Source organism: Salvelinus namaycush, chromosome 20 (genome assembly GCF_016432855.1).
Source record: "Salvelinus namaycush isolate Seneca chromosome 20, SaNama_1.0, whole genome shotgun sequence".
NCBI classification, from domain to species: Eukaryota; Metazoa; Chordata; class Actinopteri; order Salmoniformes; family Salmonidae; genus Salvelinus; species Salvelinus namaycush.
Genome location: NC_052326.1, coordinates 14,130,282 through 14,155,240, shown reverse-complemented (window position 1 = coordinate 14,155,240; position 24,959 = coordinate 14,130,282). Strand labels below are relative to the sequence as shown.

Here is a 24,959-nt window from a genome sequence, read left to right as displayed (position 1 = left end):
GAATCCCACCTGGGTGAACCGGCCGAGACATAGGCGCTGGGCAAGCTGGCTGGGGGAGGGGGAGGAAGAGCGGGAGCAGGCGTGACAGTACCCCTCCCCCCCCCCCCCCCCCCCCCCCCCCTAGGGGCGCCACCCGGCATCTCACCTGGGCGAACCGGCTGAGACATAGGCGCTGGGCAAGCTGGCTGGGGGAGGGGGAGGAAGAGCGGGAGCAGGCGTACCCCCCCCCCCCCCCTCTAGGGGTGCCACCAGGCATCCCACCTGGGCGAGCCGGGCGAGATATGGGCGCCGGGCAAGCCGGCTGGGGGAGTGGAAGGAAGAGCGGGAGCAGCCGTGACACATACAGATGACAACAAGAGCCAACATACAGCCTTTGTTTTATTACTCCGGACCGTTGGTCGGCTCCATGTTACAGCCTCAGCCTGGGTAACAAAAAAGTGGGGTCCTCTTATTTCTGGAGAGCTGCAAAAACAGAAACCTGATTTTTTTTTGACGCTTCTTCCATGTTTGATTTGATATCCCAGGAGAAAGCCAGAGAAATAAAACACCATCTCACAGAACACTTTTGTTCACAAAATGGTGTGACTGACTACCCACAACATTTCTAAAAGGGGAGTCAAATGGATTACAAACAATGAAAGCCATAATTATAGCTGGGCCTGGAATCCCAATTACACAAGCCGTGTCAGTGACAGCCATCTTGTCAGAAATCAGAGTAAGCAGGAGCCTTCATTGGAAAGTCTTTCATTAGTATGGTGAGAATATAATCAGTGGGCATGTTAAGAGAGTTAATGTCCCCAGTGGTGGGAGCATGCAGAGGAGAGGGCTGCAGAGGACCTGGCCCATTTCCCCTTTCCCCCAGCATGGCTGGCACACACAGCTCAGTGCTGCAGCTCTGCTCCCAACGCTGCCTTCACTTTGGCCCTTCATACGACCCCTCCCTCCTCCCTTCCCTCCCTCTTTCCCAAAGCAAATCCCGTTGGCCTGGCGACGGCCCCAGATTATCACAAAAACAAACAAACAAACTGCATGGATAAATCTGTGGCATGTTTTTGTCCTGCTTTTCATTTGGACAACAAGAGCCCTTCTGTCCTAGAAGAGGGGCAGCGGACCCAGCATTATGCAACAGGAAGAAATGTGATGCGTCTGCTGATATGTTTTAGATTGACTCAGCACCATATGTGACCCCGCAACAAAGCTCACTTGTCCCCTGCAAAACAAGAAGGAAAAAAACAAACTGGCATTATGAAACAAGAAGCCCTGTTTGAAGGTGAGCAGGCTCCTTGGCTACAAAGCAGGAAGAATCGCTTTCCCTGGCAGCTACCTGCAATGCTTTCCTAAAGGGAGGGCTTTTCCAAGGCCCCAGTGGGACTGCAGGAAATCATAATGGTGTTTAAGAGTGGGAGGAAATAAGATCATTGTGACAAAATTGTTCTATAAACGAATACGCTTTACCTATAAAAAAAAAAGGCAGGCAGGAGGATCAGCGATTGATTCCCTTACGACAGAAGTATCACACTGAGTAATTGCAGTAATTCCCCTGCTCAACTCTCACACTCGCCCACACTGCAGTGAGAAACTCTTCAGAATTAACACTCTCGCATGGGGTTGGCAACCACCAAACACACACGACATAGATGACTTTGCAAACACTAACCCAAACTTCAAAAGAAAGCATTGCCACAAAGCCAAAAGGAAGACACGCCCATGGCACACACTGCTGGCTGCTCTTAGCACAAGAGAAAGCCGTCTTAGGCCTCACTCTCCCCTATCTGAGATATCTACTGCAGCCCTCATCCTCCACATACAACAACCTTTCAGCCAGTCACATTCTGTTAAAGGTCCCCAAAGCCCACACATCCCTGGGTCGCTCGTCTTTTCAGTTCACTGCAGTTAGCGACTGGAACGAGCTGCAACAAACACTCAAACTGGACAGTTTTATTTCAATCTCTTCATTCAAAGACTCAATCATGGGCACCCCTACTGACAGTTGTGGCTGCTTTGCATGATCTATTGTTGTCTCTACCTTCTTGCCCTTTGTGCTGTTGCCTGTGCCCAACAATGTTTGTACCCTGTTTTGTGCTGCTACCATGTTGTGCTGCTACCATGTGCTGCTACGGTGTTGTGTTTCTACCATGTTGTTATCATGTTGTGTGGCTACCATGCTGTGTTGTCATGTTGTGTTGCTGCCATGCTGTGTTGTCATGTGTTGCTGCCGTGCTATGTTGTCGTCTTAGGTCTTTCTTTATGTAGTGTTGTGTTGTCTCTCTTGTTGTGATGTGTGTTTTGTCCTATATTTTTATTTAATTTATTTGTATTTTTAATCCCAACCCCCGTCCCTGCAGGAGGCCTTTTGGTAGGCCGTCATTGTAAATAAGAATTTGTACTTAACTGACGTGCCTAGTTAAATAAAGGTTAAATAAAAATAAAATAAAATAAATAAAAAGCCAAGTAACTCACTGGCGTTATCACTCCATAGATCTACATGAAAACACCTGCCTGAGTCTAGCCAGTGGGATGGTGGAATACTACCTAGGGAATGGCTGTTCTACAGGTGTCTGCTCTGTCTGGAACATTGGGGCTCCCATGGCTGCTCCTCTTCCCTTGTTTTGACAGTATAGTGCTACCCAGTTAAAAGCCAAGTCTGAATGTTTTGAGGCTCTCTGTATTAATAAGCCAGGGACATGCTGTGGTTATGTAACCTGAGAGTCATGTGAGTGCCTTTGAGTACACTGCCTGAGCTGTGTGAAGCCAAGCCAGGGTTCATCAGGTAGAACTACTATGCAAATACGAGCCCACGCACACACAAACGTGGGCGATAAGCAGGGCAATGCAATTGGCCTACAATCAGCAGCACACCCTCCCCCCACCATCCCCTGTTCCTCTCTCAATCTTGCTGTGAGGTTAGAGAAGTGAAGGACTGTGTTGCTATAGCAACCCCTGGCTGACTGGCTGAGAGGAGAGGAGGTGGTGACACCAAAGACAGTACAGCATGAAGATAGGCTAAAACTACTTCTCCAATACAAATCCCGATCACACTTGTAGGTGATGCCAATGCGAAGTTGGCTAGCTGAGCTCCTGCGTAGAAACACGTTATCGGGTCTAACGGTCATCTCGCGCCGAACTGAGCATATGCAGGCCGTCAATTCAAAGGCACTCCTTCAATATAAAGTTATTTTTGATGAAAATGAAAACTTTCACTAGGTTGGAATAATAACATGTTCAACTACTTAAAACATTGGCTCGAATCTAGATTGTACCTTTAGGTTTAGAGAAAATGAACAACTAAAGAAGAATCGTTCACTTTTCTCATTGACTTCTCAAACCCCAGACCCCAACCTGGTCTGTACGGTCTGTTTCACAAGCGTTCCCGGAAGTCTCGGGTTGTTGCGCCTCTGGGTTTAGAAACTCTGTGGTGACACATTGGGGAGCTACTCAGAGCCTGGACCTCTACCATCAGACAGATCATTAGTTCAAGCTCTGCCTCCACTTCCTGCTCTCCTCCTCTGGGCCCAGTCTCTTTCCCTCTACCGCCTCTCTAGCATGTTCTATTCATATTACATTATGCACCTGGCACGGGTTCATTCTCACCTGGATGACCGTGTTACCGCCCTCCAGCAGGGCGATGGCTAATAGGATGCTCTCCTGGAAGATACGATCACTGGTGGCGTTCATGATGAGGTCAATTACCAGGTCGGATGCTCCCTCTTTATCCAGGCGGCACTGGACCTCATGCAGGGTCAGCTCCCCTTGGGCCGCGGCCGCCCCTGAACTCACCACTGGGGAGGGACAGAGAGAGAGGCAGAAAGAGAGGGACAAGCAGAGAGGGACAAGGAGACAGGAAGAAAGAGAGGGACAGGGAGAGAGGGACAGGGAAAGAGGGACGGGAGGAGTGGGACAGGGAGAGGGACAGGGAAAGAGGGACAGGGAGAGAGGGACAGTGAGAGAAGGGCAGGGAGAGCGAGACAGTGAGAGATGGCCAGTGAGAGATGGCCAGGGAGAGAGGGCCAGGGAGAGAGGGCCAGGGAGAGAGGGCCAGGGAGAGAGGGCCAGGGAGAGAGGGCCAGGGAGAGAAGGGCCAGGGAGAGAAGGGCCAGGGAGAGAAGGGCAGGGAGAGCGAGACAGGGAGAGCGAGACAGGGAGAGTGAGACAGGGAGAGCGAGACAGGGAGAGCGGGACAGGGAGAAAGGTACAGGGAGAGAGCCATCAAGAGCCTGAACAATGAGGAAGGACATACAGGAGAGCTTTGTCACTCTAAATGAGAGTAAAACTACTATTCCACCACTCAATAGATTTTTGATTAATTTGGATCCCAATTAGCTGACGCCAAATGGCGGCAGCTAGTCTTACTGGGGTCCCACACATAACGAAAAAGACATTACAGACCAAATACTTTAGAATTGAATTACATCAAGAGGATTGTCAAATGGGCAGATTGAATAGATCCGTCTGTCTCTTTCCTCTTCATTGATTCACTGCATCATTTGCTTATTATATAATGTAATGAGATTAATTTTGATGGACAACTAAACCACAGATGGGATGCCACAACTATAGTGATCATCATTCAGTCCCTTGAAAATAGCTGTATTTCCTGGCTAAGACTAGCCTCATCCAGTCATGATGATAATGTTACCCAGAGGGCCACTCTCTGGCTGTGGGAGCAGGTGTGTCCACACTCCACAGGCCTTTCTAATCTAGAGCCCGTCTCTCTGGTCGCCTGGCAACAGCACGGCCCGGCTCAGCCAGAGGAGAGGGCTCGTATGCTGAGGGACAGACCCCGGGTCCAAAGGCTTAATGGAGGACAGGAGCAGGGAGGCATAATTAAGATGGCGCTGCAGAGAACAGCAGACGTTTTACAGGCTCCTGACCTATTTTGTGTTTTTTTTACACTGATCTTGACTTTTTGTACATGATGACTCCGCCATCGTTTCCTATGACCGAAAACTTCTGGAGATCAGAACAGCGATCATTAATCTTGATTTGGATGACAATTTCTACGTCAATGATTTGGCAGCTCTGGACGTTCTGATTACACCGGAACAGGCCCTAATCCCCAGGACTCGAAAGAGGAAGTGACAGCGCAAAAGAGGCAGACGAACTGGCATCCTGACTAGACTATGTTGACATGCAAATAAACCGCCTCAACCCTCTGTTTTGTTGGCGAAAGTACAGCCACTAGAGAATAAACTGGACGAGCTCCGTTCGAGACTATCCTATCAACGGGACCTGTAGAACTGTAATAGTCTATGTTTCACGGAGTCGTGGCTGAACAAGAACATGGATCAAATAGATCTCACTGGCTATTCCATGCATCGTCAAAAACGGTCGGGCAGCCTTGGGTAAGATGAGGGGGGAGGGGTGTGTCTCTTTGTTAACAACAGCTGGTATGCAATCTCTAATGTTAAGGAAGTCTCGAGTTTTTCGTAGATGTTGATTTTAAACCGTTGATTTTAAAGAGGGGAAACTGAAATCCTTTTTACCTCATTTTACCAGGATGTCACCTGTGCAACTAGAGAAACAGAGAGAAATGCACACTAGGCTCTCCCTCACCTTTCCTTTGGAAAATCTGACCATAACACTATACTCCTGATTCCTGCTTACAAGCAAAATCTCAAACAGGAAATACCAGTGATGCGCTAAATACAGAAGTGGTCCTTTGGAGCGGATGCTAAGCTACAGGACTGTTTCGCTTGCAAAGACTGGAATATGTTCGGGATTCCTCCGATAACATTGAGGAGTTTAACACATCAGTCACCGGCTTCGTTAATAAGTGCTTCAACGTCATCCCCACAGTGACCGTACGTACATATCCCAACCAGAAGCCATGGATTACAGGCAACAACCGCACTAAGCTAAAGGCTAGAGCTGCCACTTTCAAGAAGCGGGACACTAATCCAGAAGCTTTTAAGAAATCCCACTATGAACTCCAAAAGTGGTTGAACAGCCAAAGATTGAATCCTCCTACGCTTGCTATGACGCAAACCTACCAGATGAGCTAAATGCCTTCTATGCTCGCTTCGAGGCAAGCAACACTGAACCATGCATGAAAGCACGTGCTGTTCCGTACGACTGTGTGATCTTGTGTTCCGTAGCCGTTGTGAGGAAGACCTTTAAACGGGCTAACATTCACAAGGCCGCGGGGGTCAGACGGAATAGTTCTCGTACTCAGAGCATACACTGACCAGCTGGCAAGTGTCGTCACTGACATTTTCATCGTCTCCATGACCCAGTCTGTAATACCTATATGTTTCAAGCAGACCACCATAGGTTACATTGGCATTCTTGGGCACAAGGACTATCTCCCCATAGCACTCACATATGTAGCCATGAAATGCTTTGAAAGGCTGGACATGGCTCACATCAACACCATCTTTCAAGACACCCTGGAGTCACTCCAATTTGCATAGTGCCCCAACAGATCCACAGACACAATCTCTATTGCACTCCACATTGCCCTCTCCCACCTGGATAAGAGGAATAGCTACAGTATGTGAGAATGTTGTTCATTGACTACAGCTCAGTGTTCAACACCATAGTGCCCTCCAAGCTCATTATTAAGCTCAGGACCCTGGGACTGAACTCCTCCCTCTGCAACTGGATCCTGGACTTCCTGACCGTCCCTTCCTGGCCGTCCCCAGGTTGTGAGGGTAGGCAACAACACATCCGCCACGCTGACCCTCAACAAGGGGGCTCCTCAGGGTTGGGTGCTTAGTCCCCTCCTGTAGTAATTGCTCACCCATGACTGTGTGGCCACGCACAACTCTAACACCATCATTAAATTTGCTGATGACAACGGTGGTAGGCCTGAGCACCGACGACGATAAGACAGCCTAAAGGAGGTCAGTAAACTGGCAGTGTTGTGCCAGGCTAACAACCTCTCCCTCAATGTCAGCAAGAAAAAAGGAGCTGATCGTGGACTGCAGGAAATGGAGGGCCGAGCACGCCCCCATCCACATCGACGAGGCTGTAGTGGAGCTTCAAGTTCCTTGGTGTCCACATCACGAAGGAAATAACATGATCCACACACAACAACACAGTCGTGAAGAAGGCACGACAACGCCTTTGGCATGAGCCCTCAGATCCTCAAAAATTGCACCAGACAGCATCTTCACTGGCTGCATCACCGCTTGGTATAGAAACTACTTGGCATTCGACCACAAGGCAGTAGTGTGCACGGCCCAATACATCACTGGGGCCGAGCTCCGTGCCATCCAGGACCTCTATACCAGGCGGTGTCAGAGGAAGGCCCTAAAAATGTTCAAAGACTCCAGCCACCCAAGTCATAGACTGTACTCTCTACCGCACGGCAAGCTGTACCGATGCACCGAGGCTGGAATCAACAGGACCCTGAACAGCTTCCAACCTCAAGTCATAAGACTGCTAAATAGTTAACCAAATAGCTACCCAGACTATCTGTATTGACCGTTTTTGCACTAACTCTTTTGAATCATCACATATGCTGCTGCTACTGTTTATTATCTATCCTGTTGCCCTCAATAACCTCGTACCCCTGCACATAGACTTGGTACTGGTACCCCATGTATATAACCAAGTTATCGTTACCCATTGTGTATTTATTCCTCGTGTTATAATTTTTTCTAAAAAAAATTCAATTTTTCTCTCTGCATTGTTGGGAAGGGCCCGTAAGTAAGCATTTCACTGTTAGTCTATACTTGTTGTTGACAAAGCATGCAACAAATTACATTTGATTTGAGGCAGGAGCGTGAACAGGAAGGAACCCATTCCTTTTCTCCAAGCATGGAGAAGAGACCAACCATGACTCATCACCCTGATTTGAAAACTTTAATACTCTGAGGTATTGAGATATTCAGCAAGTCCATACAAACTTATCCAGAGAGACAGAGATACAGAGACATACAGGTACCTGCTCGAGGTTTCCCTTCTGTTCCAGGGGGGACAGGACCATTGCTGAACGTCGTCACACTGTCTCTTCTGGCCCCAGGCTTGATGTTCCCATAGTAACGATTCACCAGAATCTGCCTCAGAGCTTCACCCTGGTGGAGAGAGATGATGTCAGAGGATGGAGTCTACATCCTCATCATGAGATAAGGACTCCCAACATCAGTGTTATCAGCTTAGAATAGCTCAACTCTGATTGGGCCTGGCACCCTCAAGATATTAACCCTGCATCTTTAATCAGTGGAAACAGTGTGCTTCTTAGAAAATATTGTTTTCTTGCCTTTGTTAATAACCTTTGCCAGGTAATAGGCAGAGCATGCTAAAAATCAAAAAATCTGATTGAGCCTCACGCCTCATAGTGTGTCTCAAAAGGCAGTCTTCCAACTCATATACAGTACATATAATTTCCCTATATTCCTCCTGAAACCCATTGACACCCACACCCAGTGGCCAGTTCGTTAGTGAGGGGGGTTAACCCTGTGAGTAGGTGGGCATGCTGTGGAAGCAGAGTGGCTGCAGGCCAGGTCAGTTGCATCAGTGCATCAGGACAGCCAGCTGTGGTGGGTCAGAGAGAGCAGGTTGGCGGACTCCGGAACGGAGAGGATCAGACCGTACTGGACTGTACCTACCCTTCTCTGGTCCTCCAGTTGCTTCTGGGGCTGGTTGGGATCAAGCTCCTAAGGGTGAGGTGAGTTAGCAGAAAGTAAATCAAAGAAAAGTCCAAAAAAGGAAAATTAGGGGAAAATAAAAACAAAACAAAAGAGGGGTGTTAATACTGTGCACATTAGTCACTTTCCTTACATGCAGGGAACTGAGCAAAATGATTTCATGCAGTTAACATAGGGAGGTGGGTGGTGTGTTGGATGTGGGGTAGGAACATAATCATGCAAGGCTTCGTGAAAATAAAGTTTTAAGCACCGGTTAGAGAAGTCGGGAAAAAATTGAATAACAAGGTGGCTTGCTGTTAGAAATAAAATAACATTTATTTACAACCATCCCATTAACTTCACATCTCATAATCACTTTCCACTTGAAACTTTTTTACGTTCACAATGCTAAAACAAAACTTTGCTGTTCAAACCTTTGATATTGGGTTATTTCAACCAACAAACTGGATGGCTCAGAGTGACTCCCTTGTTACTTTGCAGTTGCAGCACAAATAAAACCGTGTTAAATACATAAGGGAGCAACTGGCTGTGAGGGGCAGAAACGCAACTCAAGCCATGAGAAAAAAAACATCCCTTTCCAGATGACATAATGGAGTCAGTGCAGTGTACTAGTAGTGGTACTGACAGAGTGTAAGCCCATGTTCCCATCAGCCATGGAAAAACACCCAGCACGCTGCGACAAACTCCTGCAGAAAGAAGGTAAGGAAACTGTTCTTCACTCAAACACCTACAGAGGGATGGAGGGATGAATGGAGGGAGGGAAACGGGACATACATGGGTCGGCTCACTGCATAATTAAACATCCACAAGGGGAAACGTTTGCGTGTGTGTGTTTTGGTGAGTGGGCTCTGAAAAGGGAAAGGATTTGACGGTTTCCATCTTGATGAGCGGGGAGGATGGATGACTCAGATTATCTATATTCTACAATAACCCATATTAGAGTGCTGAGGCCCAGGCTGTGCTGAGGCCCAGGCAATATGGGTGTTGAACTCACATCTGCAGCAGGGACTTCAGGCTCAGCCGGCAGAGGGGCCAGCTGAATAGATAGACAGATAAGACAAATGGTCTGGGTTAGTCAAGGTCTGGGTTAGACCACAGTCAGTGGGCAAATTAACCTCAGGCAGCTCTCAGGTCACTTGCCTCACAGTGCAAACAGATCAATGCAAGGCCATGCCCGCTTCGCCAAGGACCTCCTTGTATGTCTGGCTGGTTACAGTTGATCAGTTGGCCCATCATGTGCCCGACAGCAATAAAAGCGCATGACTCAAAGCCAGCCACGGAGAAGGGGACAACAAACACGCCCTTATCTGACGTTTCTATGCTAAGTCTCTGCTGTTATTAGAGCACTTGTCTGTGTTATATAATCAAACATCACTATTATACGCTCCCTGTGTTCACATGCCTTCATGGGGTTGCCCATGCTTTCTCCCAGTTGCTTGCATAGCAAAATGAACACCTTGACATAGGAAAATGAATGGACTGTTTGGTTGTTAATGTGAGCAGATTAGAAATTGCAGGTCCTAAAATGAAGGCCTAGGGTGTTAAGGGACAAACCAGACTTGCAGATATGGCTTTTAGTGGCATGATGGAGCTACACGTAGGCCTATTAGTGATACAGTGCATAATAATACATGCAAATGGAAACAAAAAATGTAAAAATACATTTAAAAACCTAACACCTCAGCTAACACTGACTTGTTGATGTTGTTCATACTCAATGTTTGACAAAGTGCCCCAAGAGAAAAGAGAGACATTTGATTTTCTGTGGGCTGACTGCTGAAATGAAACACTTGCTTGAACACCTTGTTAAAAAGGACCTTTAGGAAGAGAGACAGACAGACGGATGTGATACATTTAAATGGTGCAAAGTGAAAAGGCAGAGACAGATACACAGACAGACCACAGTGGAGTTGACTCTGCCTCAGTAACACAGTCATGCTGACTCTGAGTAATTGTGAGACTAGACAAGAATCTCCCCTTATCAGGCCCCTGTTTACGTAAAACATCAATTTCCACAGGAAAAAGGATGATGCATGCAAACAAGGCTCAAAGGTTTTAACCCTGATTCACTTGTCTAATTCAATTAAAGCACAAAATCATAAAGTTACTTTTCCTATCCGTCAACATTTTCAGTGGTGGAGCATGACAGTCATTATTGGCCTTATCTGACCTGATTTGTCTTCCATGAGTCCCGGGGATCTGAGCGCTGGGGGTCGCCCATGCTTTTCCCATGGAACTGCTGGCATCAGCCCTGGACACAGCTAGACCCATGACCGCCAACATTGGTTCCACTTGTACGTTTTCTCAGACTGTATGACGTCAACTATATAGTGGTATAGTGGGCTGAATCACTACTCCACTGCGATACAGGGCCAAACATAAGGTCATCTTAATGGAAGTTACAATCACATTTCAGCAGTGGAAAGATGAGACGACTCCCCCATGGAGGTTCCACTTGTCTCTGCACTTGTTTTCAGGGTGTGTCACATGGGTCTGGAGTCAGAATCATACCACCCCTTCCTTCTCCTTTTATAACCTGCCGGGCCTCTCTCCTAGTGACAGTGACTGTCATAGGCACCCCAGCACCCCCCCCCCCCCCCCCCATCCCCTAGCATGGAAGAAGGGAGACATACAGGCCACAAGAAAGAGAGACAAACAGGAAGAGAATCATAGGAGGTAAAGGGGGATAAGGGGGAGGACAGAGATATTATTTATTTTGTTCTTGTCTGACACCATTACATCAGTGGCGGGCCTGAAACAGTTAACACTCCCTTGCCCGCCCCAGCGCCGCCCAACACGAGGCGCTGCCAGTCTCTCAGTAAACAGCTCCGCCACACTTTTATTGCCAATTACTTCTGAAGGTCACATCAGTGGAGAGTGAATTTCAGGGGGGAGAAAAAATATGCTAGCTCTTACATAACCGCTGCCTAAGAGCTGGCGGGAGCCCAAGTATCGTGCAGGACGAAGGCAGGCTGCAGGGAACCTGGGACAGAGCTGCATGGCCAGCAAAAGTGCCTATAGTTTTCTCTGTTGGAGGGGATCAGAGAAACAATGGTTCCCTCAAATCGCCTCACGCACATTGCAGCAGCTCTGAGTATAGCTGAGGACAAGCAGGGAAACGCTGAGGCAGAGGACACCAGCACTGTGGGATGTAGAGCGGCCATGAGAGGAGAGAACAGGGAGAGACTAAGAGGGAGGAAAAAGATTGGTAGAGAGATATAAATAGAGAGAGAGGGAGACAGAGTTTGCCAGGGATAATGAGACGATAGAGATCCGCTGGCACGGGGACACACAGCGAGGCGAGAGAGCAAGAGAGACACATGCGGAGACAAACAGACCGTCGTGCCCTCTCCTGCATAGAAATCATCTCTATTGCGTAGATCCCCCCCCAGTCGGCACACAACATATCGCCAACCTAAAGCCATATTATCTCTGCTTTCTGCTGACCCTATTACATTATCCCACCCACCCCCGACACAAACACGCACACCGATTCAGGGTACTACAGTACCCTATGCTTCTCAGATTAATAGGGAGAGTACTGTACTGCATGGCAGAGCTCTCCTGTAGCAGAGGGAAGCCACAGAGGAGCTGGCATACCGAACAGCGCAGCAAGCTTAACACAGGGCTTACGGAACAGCTAACTGACAGACAGCTCAGTGCTGCTGCTGCTGTTTCTGCTGCAGAGGGGAAGTGTGGGCTTTGGATCAGCCTGGGGTATGGGACACTGCATCCCACAGTAGGGCCCTCCTAGGTCCATGCACGTGCCGGATGTGTGGGTGGTGTGTGTGTGTGTGTGTGTTTGTAAAGCATGTGTGTACATTCTTCAGACAGTAAAACGGGGAGGGGGCGTTGAGGCAACAAAGAAGCAGTCTATCTGTTCACTCCCATTTTAGGAGGGAGCGTCAGGGATTGTTTTTGGGAGGGGAAGCAGCTGGGGATTTCCAACACTGGATACCACATGGAGGGAGGGAAGGAGGAGTAGAGAGAGAGAGAAAATACACTCATGTGAGCATGTGATCTCCTGGCAGACATGCAGCTTAGAGTGTAGGCTCTCCAACAGCCACTCAGTCTGATATCTATGTTTACCTTTCCTTCTTATCGCTCCCTCACTTGTTTTCTTTTCTTTATTCAGAAATGAAGTTTCACACCCTAAAGTAACTCATTCCATTATTGTGCTCATTTACTGTACAATACATCAAGTGCTTGAAGTTGTGAGTAGATAATGTTGTTGTGACCAAAAAGTTAAACTACAGTAATACTGCAACTTATACTAAATTATATCTTCCAAAGGTTAAAAAAAAAAACAATACAATCTATGGTTGAAAGCTGTGCTCTTATATGCCATACCCTCTCAATGTATGCTTTGGAATGGGGTGTACTGTAGTCTGGTGCTTTGCCATTGACAAGGGTAATATTAACAGTTGCGTAACATCCAGGAACTATAAACACTTCTAAGTAAGAAGTTAGACCCTTCCATATGGCACTGGTCCCAGCCTCTCTGAAAGTCCCTAAACAGACAGATACAGTCCCAGATGAAAGGTAACATTTTGGGGGGGGGGATATATGCAGGGTCCACTGTCTTTAAGGCAGACACAGACATAGAAACACAGACCTGAATGTACATATACAGTAGCAAGCACACCTGCACACACCAACCCCCTTACCCTCTATGGATGTTGGTATGATCTGGTTTCCGCCACTATGGTATGATCTGGTTTCCGCCACTACATTTAAGGGATAGCTTCATGTGTATAAATACTCACACACCTGCTGTGGTAATGGTGGTGAGGAATTTAGGGGGAACCACCCTGTCCCTCTGACCACCATCCAAAGAGAGTCTGGGTATGATCAACACTCTGATACACACCCCCCCCAGGGTCTGCCATTATGGTCTGTGTGCACCGTTTCCAAAAATACCAGATTCCTAACATGCAATTCCAGTCTGAAAAAACTGTATAAAGACCTGTGGATCTATGTACACAACAACCATAATTCAACTTCAAGCAGACGACTACAATCAGACCTGCGTTCAAATACATGGACTTCTGTATCTGGGTCGTTCCACCAATTGGGTGCCTTTTGAGTAGTGTAACTTGGTAAAAAAAGATATATATATGATTTCACCTCATTTTTACATGTCCTGTTCACCTAATGTGTATATGTTAAACTTAATTTAAAAAAATGTGTTTTCCATCTCAAGAGGTTAAATAACAAAACTACTATAGTAAGTGCCAAATAAAGTAACAGGGTTGACCGTAACTGGGTTGACAGTAACAGGGTTGAAAATTTCATCATAAATCATCCATAAATCCCCTTGTGACAGGGTGAATGGAAGCTTGTTGTGTACAACAGGGAAAGGAAGTTGAATGCAAACTTTACAGAAAAAAATTATTGTTAAAACATTTGTAGCCTGTCTACTGGTTGATGTGTTATGCTCGACCCCACTCACTTTTCCACCTCAAAACACCAGGAAATTGCTCAAAATAGTAGAACCAGCTCACCTGCTTCTACACTATGATTTGATTGTTAGATGTTGTGTTTCTTTTGTAAAAGAAAAGTACAAAAAAAGAAGAGTTTCATCATATTAAAAGGAGAGTTCAGTTCACGTGACAGGGTTGACCTTAAAATGAGGAACAGACGTAAATAAATAACTAATCACATGAAATAAATAAGCATCTTCAATATCTGAAGCAAGTTAAGTTAAAGCAACAAAATAACTAGGGCTTTACAATGATGGTGAAAACTTGGAGACATTTTGGGGTTAAGTGGGTTAAAATTCTAGAAGTCACAGAGGGTGCGCAGAGGGACATGTCAAAATGTAGAATTTTGGCACTATAGCAAATCTTTATTCATATTAACTATCAGATTTATTGAATTCTCCATGTGGTCTATATTAAAAGGGCACGTCATTTAATATAAAAGGCTTTTAAATTGCAATATTGGTGCACAATTTCTACTTAAAATATCGAAGGGACGCAAAAGGCAATTTTTTCTTGGAACAAACTATCTGGCATTTAAAATACTTTTTTGGTGTATTTGAGTATTTTCAAACACACAGCCCAAAACAAGTACTTTTATTTGAGTATTTGAATGGTTAATTGTAAAAACCAAATAGTCTGCCAAATTGTATTTGACAGTATTTCCGAATACTTGTTTCAAATACTATTTTCCGATACCTGGGTTAAATGCATGGGAGTGAATTTGAGTCTGAGTATTTTGAACCCAGGTCTGACTACAATACAGACACATTGGAGTATAGCAAGTTGGCAACACCAAAAAGTGCTTAGCATGCTAGTGGCACGGTAACACACACGGAAACTAGCAGCTACTCTGAAGTCAGCAGCACATAACAAGACAGAAAAACCACTAGCACAGGCACATCTATCTACACCACACGACTAGTACGAGACAGAAACCTAACGAAAGAAGGAAAATGATCAACCTCAGCCACATCCATCTCATCATCAAAGGCAATGTGCTGGAAGAGAAGAGTATACAGGCAGAGTTAGTAGAGCTGGGTTAGGAGGAGGGGAGGCAGCTGAAACCAGACAAACAGTCGGTAAGAAACCCCACACCGTGTCAGTCAGTCAGTCAGTTAGTAAAATCACACAGGTTACTGCATTTCAAAGCAATGGATTGCCCTCGCTCAACAGAACAGCAAGCAGAGCGAACCAAGGTCATTAATCAGAGATTAGTACAGAGAGTCATTTACAGCCCATACAGTAAATGCTGTATTAGTGTTAATGGTGTATTAGAGTTAAAGTTCAATTACAGCATGCTGGTGCTGTTAAAGTGTACTGGAACTGTCCCCAACCACCAAACATAGACAAGTCATTTTCAGATGGACACTAATCCGTTGTGGTTTATGTGTGTGTCTGACTGTGCCAATATGAATAGCACTGAAGGTACCATATATACACACCCGTGGCATCTTATTCCTGCAGAAGGGCAGCTGCTACTGTAGGTTTTAAACCAAACCAAAAGACTCAGCCCAACCATCACAGACATAATGTACTACCAGTATCATCTGGGGGGAAGGCAAAGGGCAGCAGAGGAAAACTTAACCTCCAGCTTTGCTGTTAACCTCTGACCTCTGCACTGACCTCTGTAAAGAGCTACAGAATAGCAGGCCTCTTAGCAGCACTCGGTTTACCCTCATGTTAAAACCCAGTGTAGAGAGAACAAGGGAAGTATTGTGAGGTGGTGGTGAAGACGGCCATTTACCTTCTCCCCATAGCCACGGTCTTTGGTCATCATCTCCCTCAGAGTCTGCAGCACCTTGATACACAGACGCTCCTCGTTCTCCTCCAGTAGCTGCTTGGTGTGTTTGATCAGCCTGGGCAGAGGACAGGGACAGGAGGAGAGGTGTATCACACATACTGCACTGTACACCCCTCCCAAAAAAAACACTTCAGTGGTAACAAATCCGGATTTCAGAGAGTCACCCCTATAGTATTTACTGTTAAGCTTGAGTAATGAAGAGATAATATTATGTCTGCTTGACATATCGTAATTGATTGGCTTAATTCATTATTGGTTATAAATGCTAGGGGTAGAGATTGACCTCACGTGGGTCTTAGAGGTGCTGGCAATCAGATCAGGTGCTGTGTGACTTGTATTCATTGATAGGAGTGTTTCAGTCCAAATGATCAATCATGTCTACGAACAACATTTCTTCCCGGCATACAAGCTTTCCTAAAGGTCCCATTTTATTCTACTGTACATATTACGGTTAGTACTGTACTGCATTACCTTTGAAATGTAAGTCATTGTTCTGAATCAGTGTGAACTTGTGGTATCTCACGTGCTACTCCACACATTAATCCCCCCCTGCCTGCGGCCCTTTACAGTAGGCTAACCCCTGAGCCGGCACCTGTTCAAAAAGCCCAGACGCCCGCCCTCATGCCCAGTAATCCAATCTCAGCCCTTATCAAACACAACAGACACAGGAATGGCCTGGACTGTGTAAGGCAGGGAGGGAGGGAGCCCTGTGTGAGGGAGACAGAGCTCCAGTAGGTTCAGGGCAGGACATGTGAAAACAAAGCCCTGGGTCACTACAGTAGCATGTTCGGAGAAGCCCTGATCAATGACGGATTCAGTTACTGTACACTTGTACATGATAAGTGTCCCAACTCTAGTTACAGTACAGCAGGTACAGTATGAAAGAGCACAATGCATTCCTCAACACTGAGACAGTATCAGGAGACTGTGCAGACTTCCCAGTTAAACCACAGCTAGATCAATTTGTAGTGGCTAAACCCTCATTTGGTTTACAACTGCTGTGGAAAATATTTCTCAATTTCTAAGAAGATTGCAAACTGTGGTTCATCACTGGACTTGGCAAGAGGCACGTTCATTGTTAGTCAGCATGTCAAGGAGGTGGGTGGCTTGCAGTGGTTAGTGGGTACATGAGTCTTACTTGGAAATGAAGCCACCGCTTTCACACTTCCTGCGGGCGTCTGTGTTCTCAGGAAAGAGTAGCTCTGGGCGATGCAGCACGTCCACCAGGACAGATAGCTCAGCCTGGACCAAAGGACGCAGACGGTCCTCTAGAGCCGACACTATGTCCTTAAACACAGAGCAATGCAGAAGACAGGCATGGTTAGAGAGGTAACAGAACAGAAATAGGACACAGACAGGGCATTGGCACACTGAGTGTTACACCAGTGGTAGGTCTAGATGAAGCCCAAATGAACTGTATGAGATTGGGGCCTGGATTCCAGCCCCTACATTTGAAGTCGTGACCAAACAAGGTACAGGGAAGCTGACAAAACTGAAAAACACTATGGTGAACTTTGTGACCTTATTGTCTCAGACTGCACACTGGGAAAAAAATGTATAAAAGCAGAAGTAGACCACGGTTTACCAAAAACCTCGAAAACAGACCAGCCCAATCCAACTCCCCCCGCTCTATATCCCCATGAGTCAGTCATGATAAACTCCATGGAAATAAGAAAACTGTTACAGTTGCGTCACACTGTGTGTTGATGTAGACATTGTCTTGCGTAGGACGGAGGGAAGGCGGGAGGGATTCTGGTAGAGTTACTGTATACAGTGTGATGGGTACAAAGAAATTGCAACACACACACTAGATTAGATTTCTGGGGGATTACAGGTCATTCGTTACTAACGCAATTCCATGAATTCTGTTTCTGGGAACTGGTCAATTCATCACAGCCATTTTCAATTATTGCCATAGTTTTTCAAGACGATTTAAGTCAAAACTGAAACTAGGCCACTCAGGAACATTCAATGTTGGTAAGCAACTCGTGAATATTTGGCCTTATGTTTTAGGTTATTGTCCTGGTGAAAGGTGAATTTCAAATCAAATCACATTTTATTTGTCACATGGCAGAATACAACAGGTATTCCTTACTGTGAAATGCTTACTTACAAGCCCTTAACCAACAATGCAGTTCAAGAAATAGGGTTAAGAAAATATTTACTAAATAAACTAAAGTAACACAATAAAAAGTAGCACAAAATTACATAACAATAACGAGGCTATATACAGGCGGTATCGGTACCGAGTCAATGTGCGGGGGTACAGGTTAGTTGAGGTAGTTTGTACATGTAGGTAGGGGTAAAGTGACTATGCATAGATAATAAAGAACGAGTATCAGCAGTGTAAAAAATAAAGGGGGGGGGGGGTGTCAATGTAAATAGTCTGGGTGGCATTTGATTAATTGTTCAGCAGTCTTATAGCTTGTTAGAAGCTGTTAAGGAGCCTTTTGGACCTAGACTTGGCACTCTGGTACCGCTTGCCGTGCGGTAGCAGAGAGAACAGTCTATGACCTGGGTGACTGGAATCTTTTACAATTTTTCGGGCCTTCCTCTGACACCGCCTAGTATATAGGTCCTAGATGGCAGGAAGCTTGGCCCCAGTTATGTACTGGGCTGTACGCACTACCCTCTGTAGCACCTTACGGTCGGATGCCGAGCAGTTGCCATACCAGGCGGTGATGCAACTGGTTAGGATGCTCTCGATGGTGCAGCTGTAGACATTTTTGAGGAGCTGGGGACCCATGCCAAATCTTTTCAGTCTCCTGAGGGGGAAAATGTGTTGTCGTGCCCTCTTGTGTTTGGACCATGTTGGTGATGTGGACACCAAGGAACTTGAAACTCTCGACACTCTCGACAACTGCTCACACTGAGGGAGAGGTTGTTGTCCTGGCACCACACTGCCAGTTTTCTGACCTCCTCCCTATAGGCTGTCTCATCGTTGTCGGTGATCAGGCCTACCACTGTTGTGTCGTCAGCAAACTTAATGATGGTGTTGGAGTCTTGCCTGGCCACGCAGTCGTGGGTGAACAGGGAGTACCGATGGGGACCAAGCATGCACCCGAGGGGCCCGGGTGTTGAGGATCAGCGTGGCAGATGTGTTGTTGCCTAACCTTACCACCTGGGGGCGGCCCTTCAGGAAGTCCAGGATCCAGTTGCAGAGGGAGGGGTTTAGTCCCAGGGTCCTTAGCTTAGTAATGAGCTTTGTGTGCACTATGGTGTTGAACACTGAGCTGTAGTCAATGAACAGCATTCTCACATACCGTAGGTGTTCCTTTTGTCCAGGTGAAAAAGGGCAGTGTGGAGTGCGATTGAGATTCCGTCATCTGTAGATCTGTTGGGACGGTATGCAAATTGGTGTGGTTCTAGGGTTTCCAGGATGATGGTGTTGATGTGAGCCATGACCAGCCTTTCAAAGCACTTCATGGCTACCGACGTGAGTGCTACGGGGCAATAGTCATTTAGGCAGGTTATCTCCGCATTCTTGGGCACAGGGACTATGGTGCTATAAACACGTGGGTATTACATACTCAGTCAGGGAGACGTTGAAAATGTCAGTGAAGACACTTGCCAGTTGGTCCACGCATACTCTGAGTACATGCCCTGATAATCTGTCTGAATGGTCACCTGTTTAAAGGTCTTGCTTACATTGGCTACGGAGAGCATGATCACACAGTCGTCCGGGAACAGCTGGTGCTCTCATGCATGCTTCAGTGTTGCTTGCCTTGAAGCGAGCATAAAAGGCATTTAGCTCGTCTGGTAGGCTCACGTCACTGTGCAGCTCACGGCTGGGTTTCCCTTTGTAGTCCGTAATAGTTTGCAAGCCCTGCCACATCCGACGAGCGACAGAGCTGGTGTAGTAGGAGTCAATCTTAGTCCTGTATTAATGCTTTGCTTGTTTGATGGTTCATCTGAGGGAATAGCGGGATTGTTCTCCCAGTGTCTGCTGGAAAGCAGACAGAAACAGATTTTCTTCTAGGATTTTGCCTGTGCCTAGCTCTATTTCGTTTATTTTTATCCCAAAAAAAGTCCCTACTCCTTGCCGATGACAACCATACACATAACATGATGCATCCACCACCATGCTTGAAAATATGAAGTACAGTACGCTGTGATGTGTTGTTTTGGATTTGCCCCAAACATAACGTTTTGTATTTAGGACATACAGTTAATTTCTTTACCACATTTTTTGCAGTATTACTTTAGTGCCTTATTGCAAACAGGATACATGTTTTGGAATACGTTTATTGTGTACAGGCTTCCTTCTTTTCACTCTGTCATTTAGGTTAGTATTGTGGAGTAACTACAATGTTGTTGATCCATCCTCAATTTTATCCTATCACATCCATTAAACTTTGTAACTGTTTTAAAGTCATCATTGGTGTGAGCAGTTTCCTTCCTATCCGGCAACTGAGTTAGGAAGGACGCTTGTATCTTTGTAGTGACTGGGTGTATTGATACACCTTCCAAAGTGTAATTAATAACTTCACCATGCTCAAATGGATATTCAATGTCTGTTTGTTTTTTTACCCATCTACCAATAGGTGCTCTTCTTTGCGAGGCATTGGAAAACTTCCCTGTTTTTTGTGGTTTAATCTGTGTTTGAAATGTACAGATAATCGTATGTGTGGGGTAAAGAGAGGTGGTATTCATCATGTTAAACACTATTATTACACACAAAGTGACTCCATGCATCTTATTGTGTGACTAGTTAAGCAAATTTTTGCGACTGAACTTTAGGCTTGCCATTACAAAGGGCTTGAATACATATTGACTCAAGACATTTCAGCTTTTCATTTTTTATTCATTTGTAAAATGTTTTAAAAACATAATTCCACTTTGACATTATGGGGTATTGTGTGTAGGCCAGTGACATACAATCTAAATGTAATCCATTTTAAATTGAGGCTGTAACACCAAAAAAATGTGGAAAAGGTCAAGGGGTGTGAATACTTTCTGAAGGCACTGTATTCCTGAATCCTCACCTGCAGCCTTTCTATGATGTTCCTGTAGCTAACGGACGCAGTGGCGTTGGAGTCCCTCCTGGGAGCGTTCTTGGCGGAGAGTCTCCAGCTCAAGATGGACTTGGTGACCACATTGTTGGACTTGACAAATAGGTTGTTCACCTGGCTGTCCAGGTCCACTGGGATCGCGATGGCTCTGCTCTTGGCTGTGTGAAATGAAACAGTAGGACACAAACTTAAGAGGGATGCTCGTTTTTTTTTTATTTTTGAAAGATGTATTTTTTTCTTCTAGATGACAGATAAAATGAGCTCATTGGCTTGTGACTACAAAGAAGATGTATTTCTCTGACTTTATCAAGACAGTGTTTGGGCAACAGGTGGAGGCCAATTGCAGGTATCTTACCCACGTCTGACAGCACCTTGATACAGGCCTCAACGGAGGCCTTCTGAGTGGGGTTGAGCCAGTTGCAGTGGTATACCCTGAACACCCCCTGCAGGAGCTGTACAAACACCGGCTGACGAGTCTAAGAGAAAGCGCGAGAGAGAGACAGACAGACAGGAAGTAAAGACAGTAGATATGAGAGGAGAAAAGACGTCAAAAGACAAGTCAGAAGCTGCACATTAAACAAAGCTAAAATCCCCAGCAGTGATCAACAAAGGCTTTTGTGGTTTATCACAGACCATATTTCTAGAACCCAGTTTCCCCAACGTGAGGGTGCCATCAGACACAAATTGAGTCATGTTCAGCAAGAAGAAATCAGAGAAAACCTTTGAAACCGAGAAAGTATCACATGAACGTTTATTTACGTTTCAAAGCGTTTTTTCCTGTTTGCCCGTACAATTCTCGAACCTTTAACAGTATGTACTGTAAAAGTGCTATAACATACAGTATATGTAAGAGGGTCTAACACTTCTAGTATGCCTGTTGGTTATCACCAGAATCAGCTCAGGTCCCAACTACTACTAGACCAATGTCTAATACATACAGTATCACCGCTACCACCAGGACCAAACAACACCCTGTGAACCAGCTGCACACAAACCTACGGCACAACATACTGTATACCTCCGTTATCTTTCCCAGAATGCTTGCCTGTCATGGGAAAGAAGGGAATGAATATCATTAGGCGGTTCACATTAACTGGTGTATTGAGTCTAATGGGATGTAGGATGGTGGAGGAAATGGGTTGGAAAGGATGTGGAAATGACTATAAGAGAAACTAAACCTAATAAAGTCTAAACAAAAACCTAGTTCCTTACAGGAATTGGTATTACTAGACAACTCCAGGAATGATTGTAAAACCCTTAGAGTGAAGTGGGCAAGTCTTTTCCTCCACATGTCATACATCCCAACCATTTATAGTAGGCCACAGAGTGATTTACCATTCATTACGTGACATTTGCAATTATATCCCAGCAAACACATCCCAGGTATCTTGTGAAAACAAGCTTAAAGATCTGGGAAGGAACTGAAGGGAGGATTCTAAAGCATTTGCACACACCATCTGTAAAGAATTCTTGGAAGGTGCTGACTCAGTTCTGTGAAGACCAGTCATTGAGGAAACGTCTGGCTACTCTATGACTGCTGGTAAGGAACAGACCCAGGGGATGGAAAACCAATTACAGTGGGACTTTTACTCATACTTACATACACCTGACGTGCCAGCTATTTGAAGCAATATGTCATATATTACATGTTAACTGTCAGTGTAGAGCCTTTGGGGATAATGTTTCTTCCACACAGACGAGGAATTCATTAATGCCTTTTAGAAAATGATAAGTTAACACAGATCACTATCAACAGAAAATGATTGATGACCAGATTTCACCCAACAGCGTAGAATATCCACCATTCAACTGCTTTTATTTAGTGTTATATGTTACGGTGGACATGGTTACCTGCAGACTGGTGCTCTGGTCAGAGAAGGGCGAGCTGAAGAAGGTGGTGACGATGCTCATGACTGTCTCTGTCACGTAACCCTCCAGAACCGTGTCTGCATGCTTCCTGTCACTGGTGTTGTTGCACACCTACAGACAGCAGACACGGACAACCAAGGTTAACCTGACTCACTCACCAGACAGACGTGGGTAATGGGTGAGCATTCACTGGATCACACTTCCTGGATCCTCACAGGAAGGAGGATATAATATTGTTACTCCACGCTGTGATCTCACTCCCAGGAGAACATATAAGGCTAACTTTATTTTGAGAGTCTCCCTGTAGAATGCTCAGCAGACTATCAACAAGGTCTCAGTAACATGTCACCAGCATGTCTGTTGACTAGCCATCAGATATGGAAGAGAGGTGATGTGTGTTTGTTTACCCTGCAGATGTCCACCAGGAAGTTCTCAAAGAGCTTCCACATGTGGTTGCTGGTGTAGATCTCCTTCATCTCCACCTCTGTGTCCACGTAGCAGTGGTTCAGGAAGTTGATGTAGGCTATCTTCACCTGGAGAAAAAGTTAGGCACCTATGAAGTTGTTCATTCCTAAGTACAGAATTATCTCAAGAGCCCAGAATGGTCATTTAACTTGCTGCAAGAAGCAAATGTTCAAATGAGTCACATGAATACAACATGTACACCAGGCTCTTTATCATTTCAGTAGACTACCAATGCATGCCTTTTAGCTCTTCGGTCAATCACTCACCTCAGGGATGCAGTCCTCATGGGTGACCACCCTCACTATGTCATCCAAAGGCAGCAGAGAGTTACACTTGATCTCAGTGTAGACGTTTTTTCCCTCGGTGCAGACAGCCAGCAGCTCTACCAGGTGGATGTGGTACCTCAGAGCGCTGTTCTCATCCATACGATCCCGCTCCGACCGCATCATCGTGACCAGGGTCTGGAAGGACGCACGGTCGTTGTAGAACACAAGGACATCCTCGCCCGAGTTCACCAGCTGAGCAGGAGGAAGACAGACACTGTAGTTATCAGATGCTGCTGACACATGATATAGATTTGAACTCATTTTTGTTTGGGTAGTATAACAGGTTTATATTGCTAAAATGCATAATGTATTTGATTTGCATTAGAATCATGTGTGCACTGTAATTATGGTGTCCCACCTCAGCCATGACGGTGTCCTGACACTTCTTGATGAACTTGTTCTCGGCTTTGACAATGGTTTGAAGGAATTTGAGGTACTGGACATGGCGGCCGTGCGTCTCGGTGCAGTGGATAAAGTGCTGCACCACGCGCTCGTTGATCTCACTGCACAGCTGGAAGTTATTCATGAAAACGTGCTGCATGGTGATTGCCTCCAGAATCTGAAGAGAAGGTGAAATAGAAGCATCAAACTAGTGGACTTATTGGTATGGGAAGGATGGAGTACCACTGGTTCCTCCCAGCCCTAACCCTTTCCCCAGGAAAGTACACTCACCCCTGGGTTGAGGAATAGGTTGATGTGCTTGTGCAGCAGGATCTGGTTCTGCTGGTTCCCTGCACAGAAGTTCTGGAGGAACTCATGAGCCAGCTTCATGATCTCCTGCATACGGACGTCCTCGCCCTGGAGTGTTCATCATAAGTACAGGCAAACACACATCCAAAGAGCTGCAGCTATCATTCAAACCTTCCACAAATGAAATTATTGACCAAGCTTATGTACTGTAGAACTCTATGGCATAAATGCTCTACTGTTTTCTTCATGCCTTTTTGGTCAGTCTATAAAGGGATGTGTTGAGAGTATTAGGTCTGGCTCATCATATTCTCCAGTACCTTCTCATAGGGGATCTGCAGTAGCTCCAGCACCACACTGTGGGCCCCCATGTTCCTCAATAGTCTCTGCTGCTGCTTCTTACTCTTCTTCCCCGATGCTCCCTCCTGGACACACAGCTTACTGAGCCGCAGCAGGATCTGAACACAGGGGAAGAGAGAAGGGGCTCAGAGACTGTCTGCCTTATACATCTCCAATGACTGACAACATCATAAAAGAGTGAAGGCAATGACTCCTTACACCACCAACTCAGAGATGAGAGAAAATGAAGAAGATGGTACCTCCTTCATAACCCTGTAGTTGTAACTGCTGTTGCTTTCCTCCTTCTTTTTGTCAGAGCCGCCTGAATCCCCCTGCACATGGACAGTGTTAGAATGAGAGCTTGTTCATATTCATGTGAAGCATTC

At 45.9% G+C, this 24,959-nt stretch overlaps 1 protein-coding gene across 2 annotated transcripts in view; it reads right to left on the bottom strand.

Moving 5' to 3' along the window:
- Nucleotides 1–24,959, bottom strand: part of LOC120065685 (inositol 1,4,5-trisphosphate receptor type 1-like) — a 133,213-nt gene that overhangs the window by 54,774 nt on the left and 53,480 nt on the right. For both annotated transcript variants that reach the window (XM_039016756.1, XM_039016757.1), the window contains 13 exons: nucleotides 24,834–24,905; nucleotides 24,555–24,692; nucleotides 24,220–24,345; nucleotides 23,906–24,106; nucleotides 23,488–23,739; nucleotides 23,164–23,289; nucleotides 22,739–22,867; nucleotides 21,243–21,363; nucleotides 20,861–21,045; nucleotides 17,014–17,162; nucleotides 15,819–15,930; nucleotides 7,883–8,018; nucleotides 3,592–3,779 (listed from right to left, as the gene is read on the bottom strand). In XM_039016756.1, the coding sequence (XP_038872684.1) occupies nucleotides 3,592–3,779; nucleotides 7,883–8,018; nucleotides 15,819–15,930; nucleotides 17,014–17,162; nucleotides 20,861–21,045; nucleotides 21,243–21,363; nucleotides 22,739–22,867; nucleotides 23,164–23,289; nucleotides 23,488–23,739; nucleotides 23,906–24,106; nucleotides 24,220–24,345; nucleotides 24,555–24,692; nucleotides 24,834–24,905 (1,935 nt within the window). The remainder of the gene's footprint in view (nucleotides 1–3,591; nucleotides 3,780–7,882; nucleotides 8,019–15,818; nucleotides 15,931–17,013; nucleotides 17,163–20,860; nucleotides 21,046–21,242; nucleotides 21,364–22,738; nucleotides 22,868–23,163; nucleotides 23,290–23,487; nucleotides 23,740–23,905; nucleotides 24,107–24,219; nucleotides 24,346–24,554; nucleotides 24,693–24,833; nucleotides 24,906–24,959) is intronic.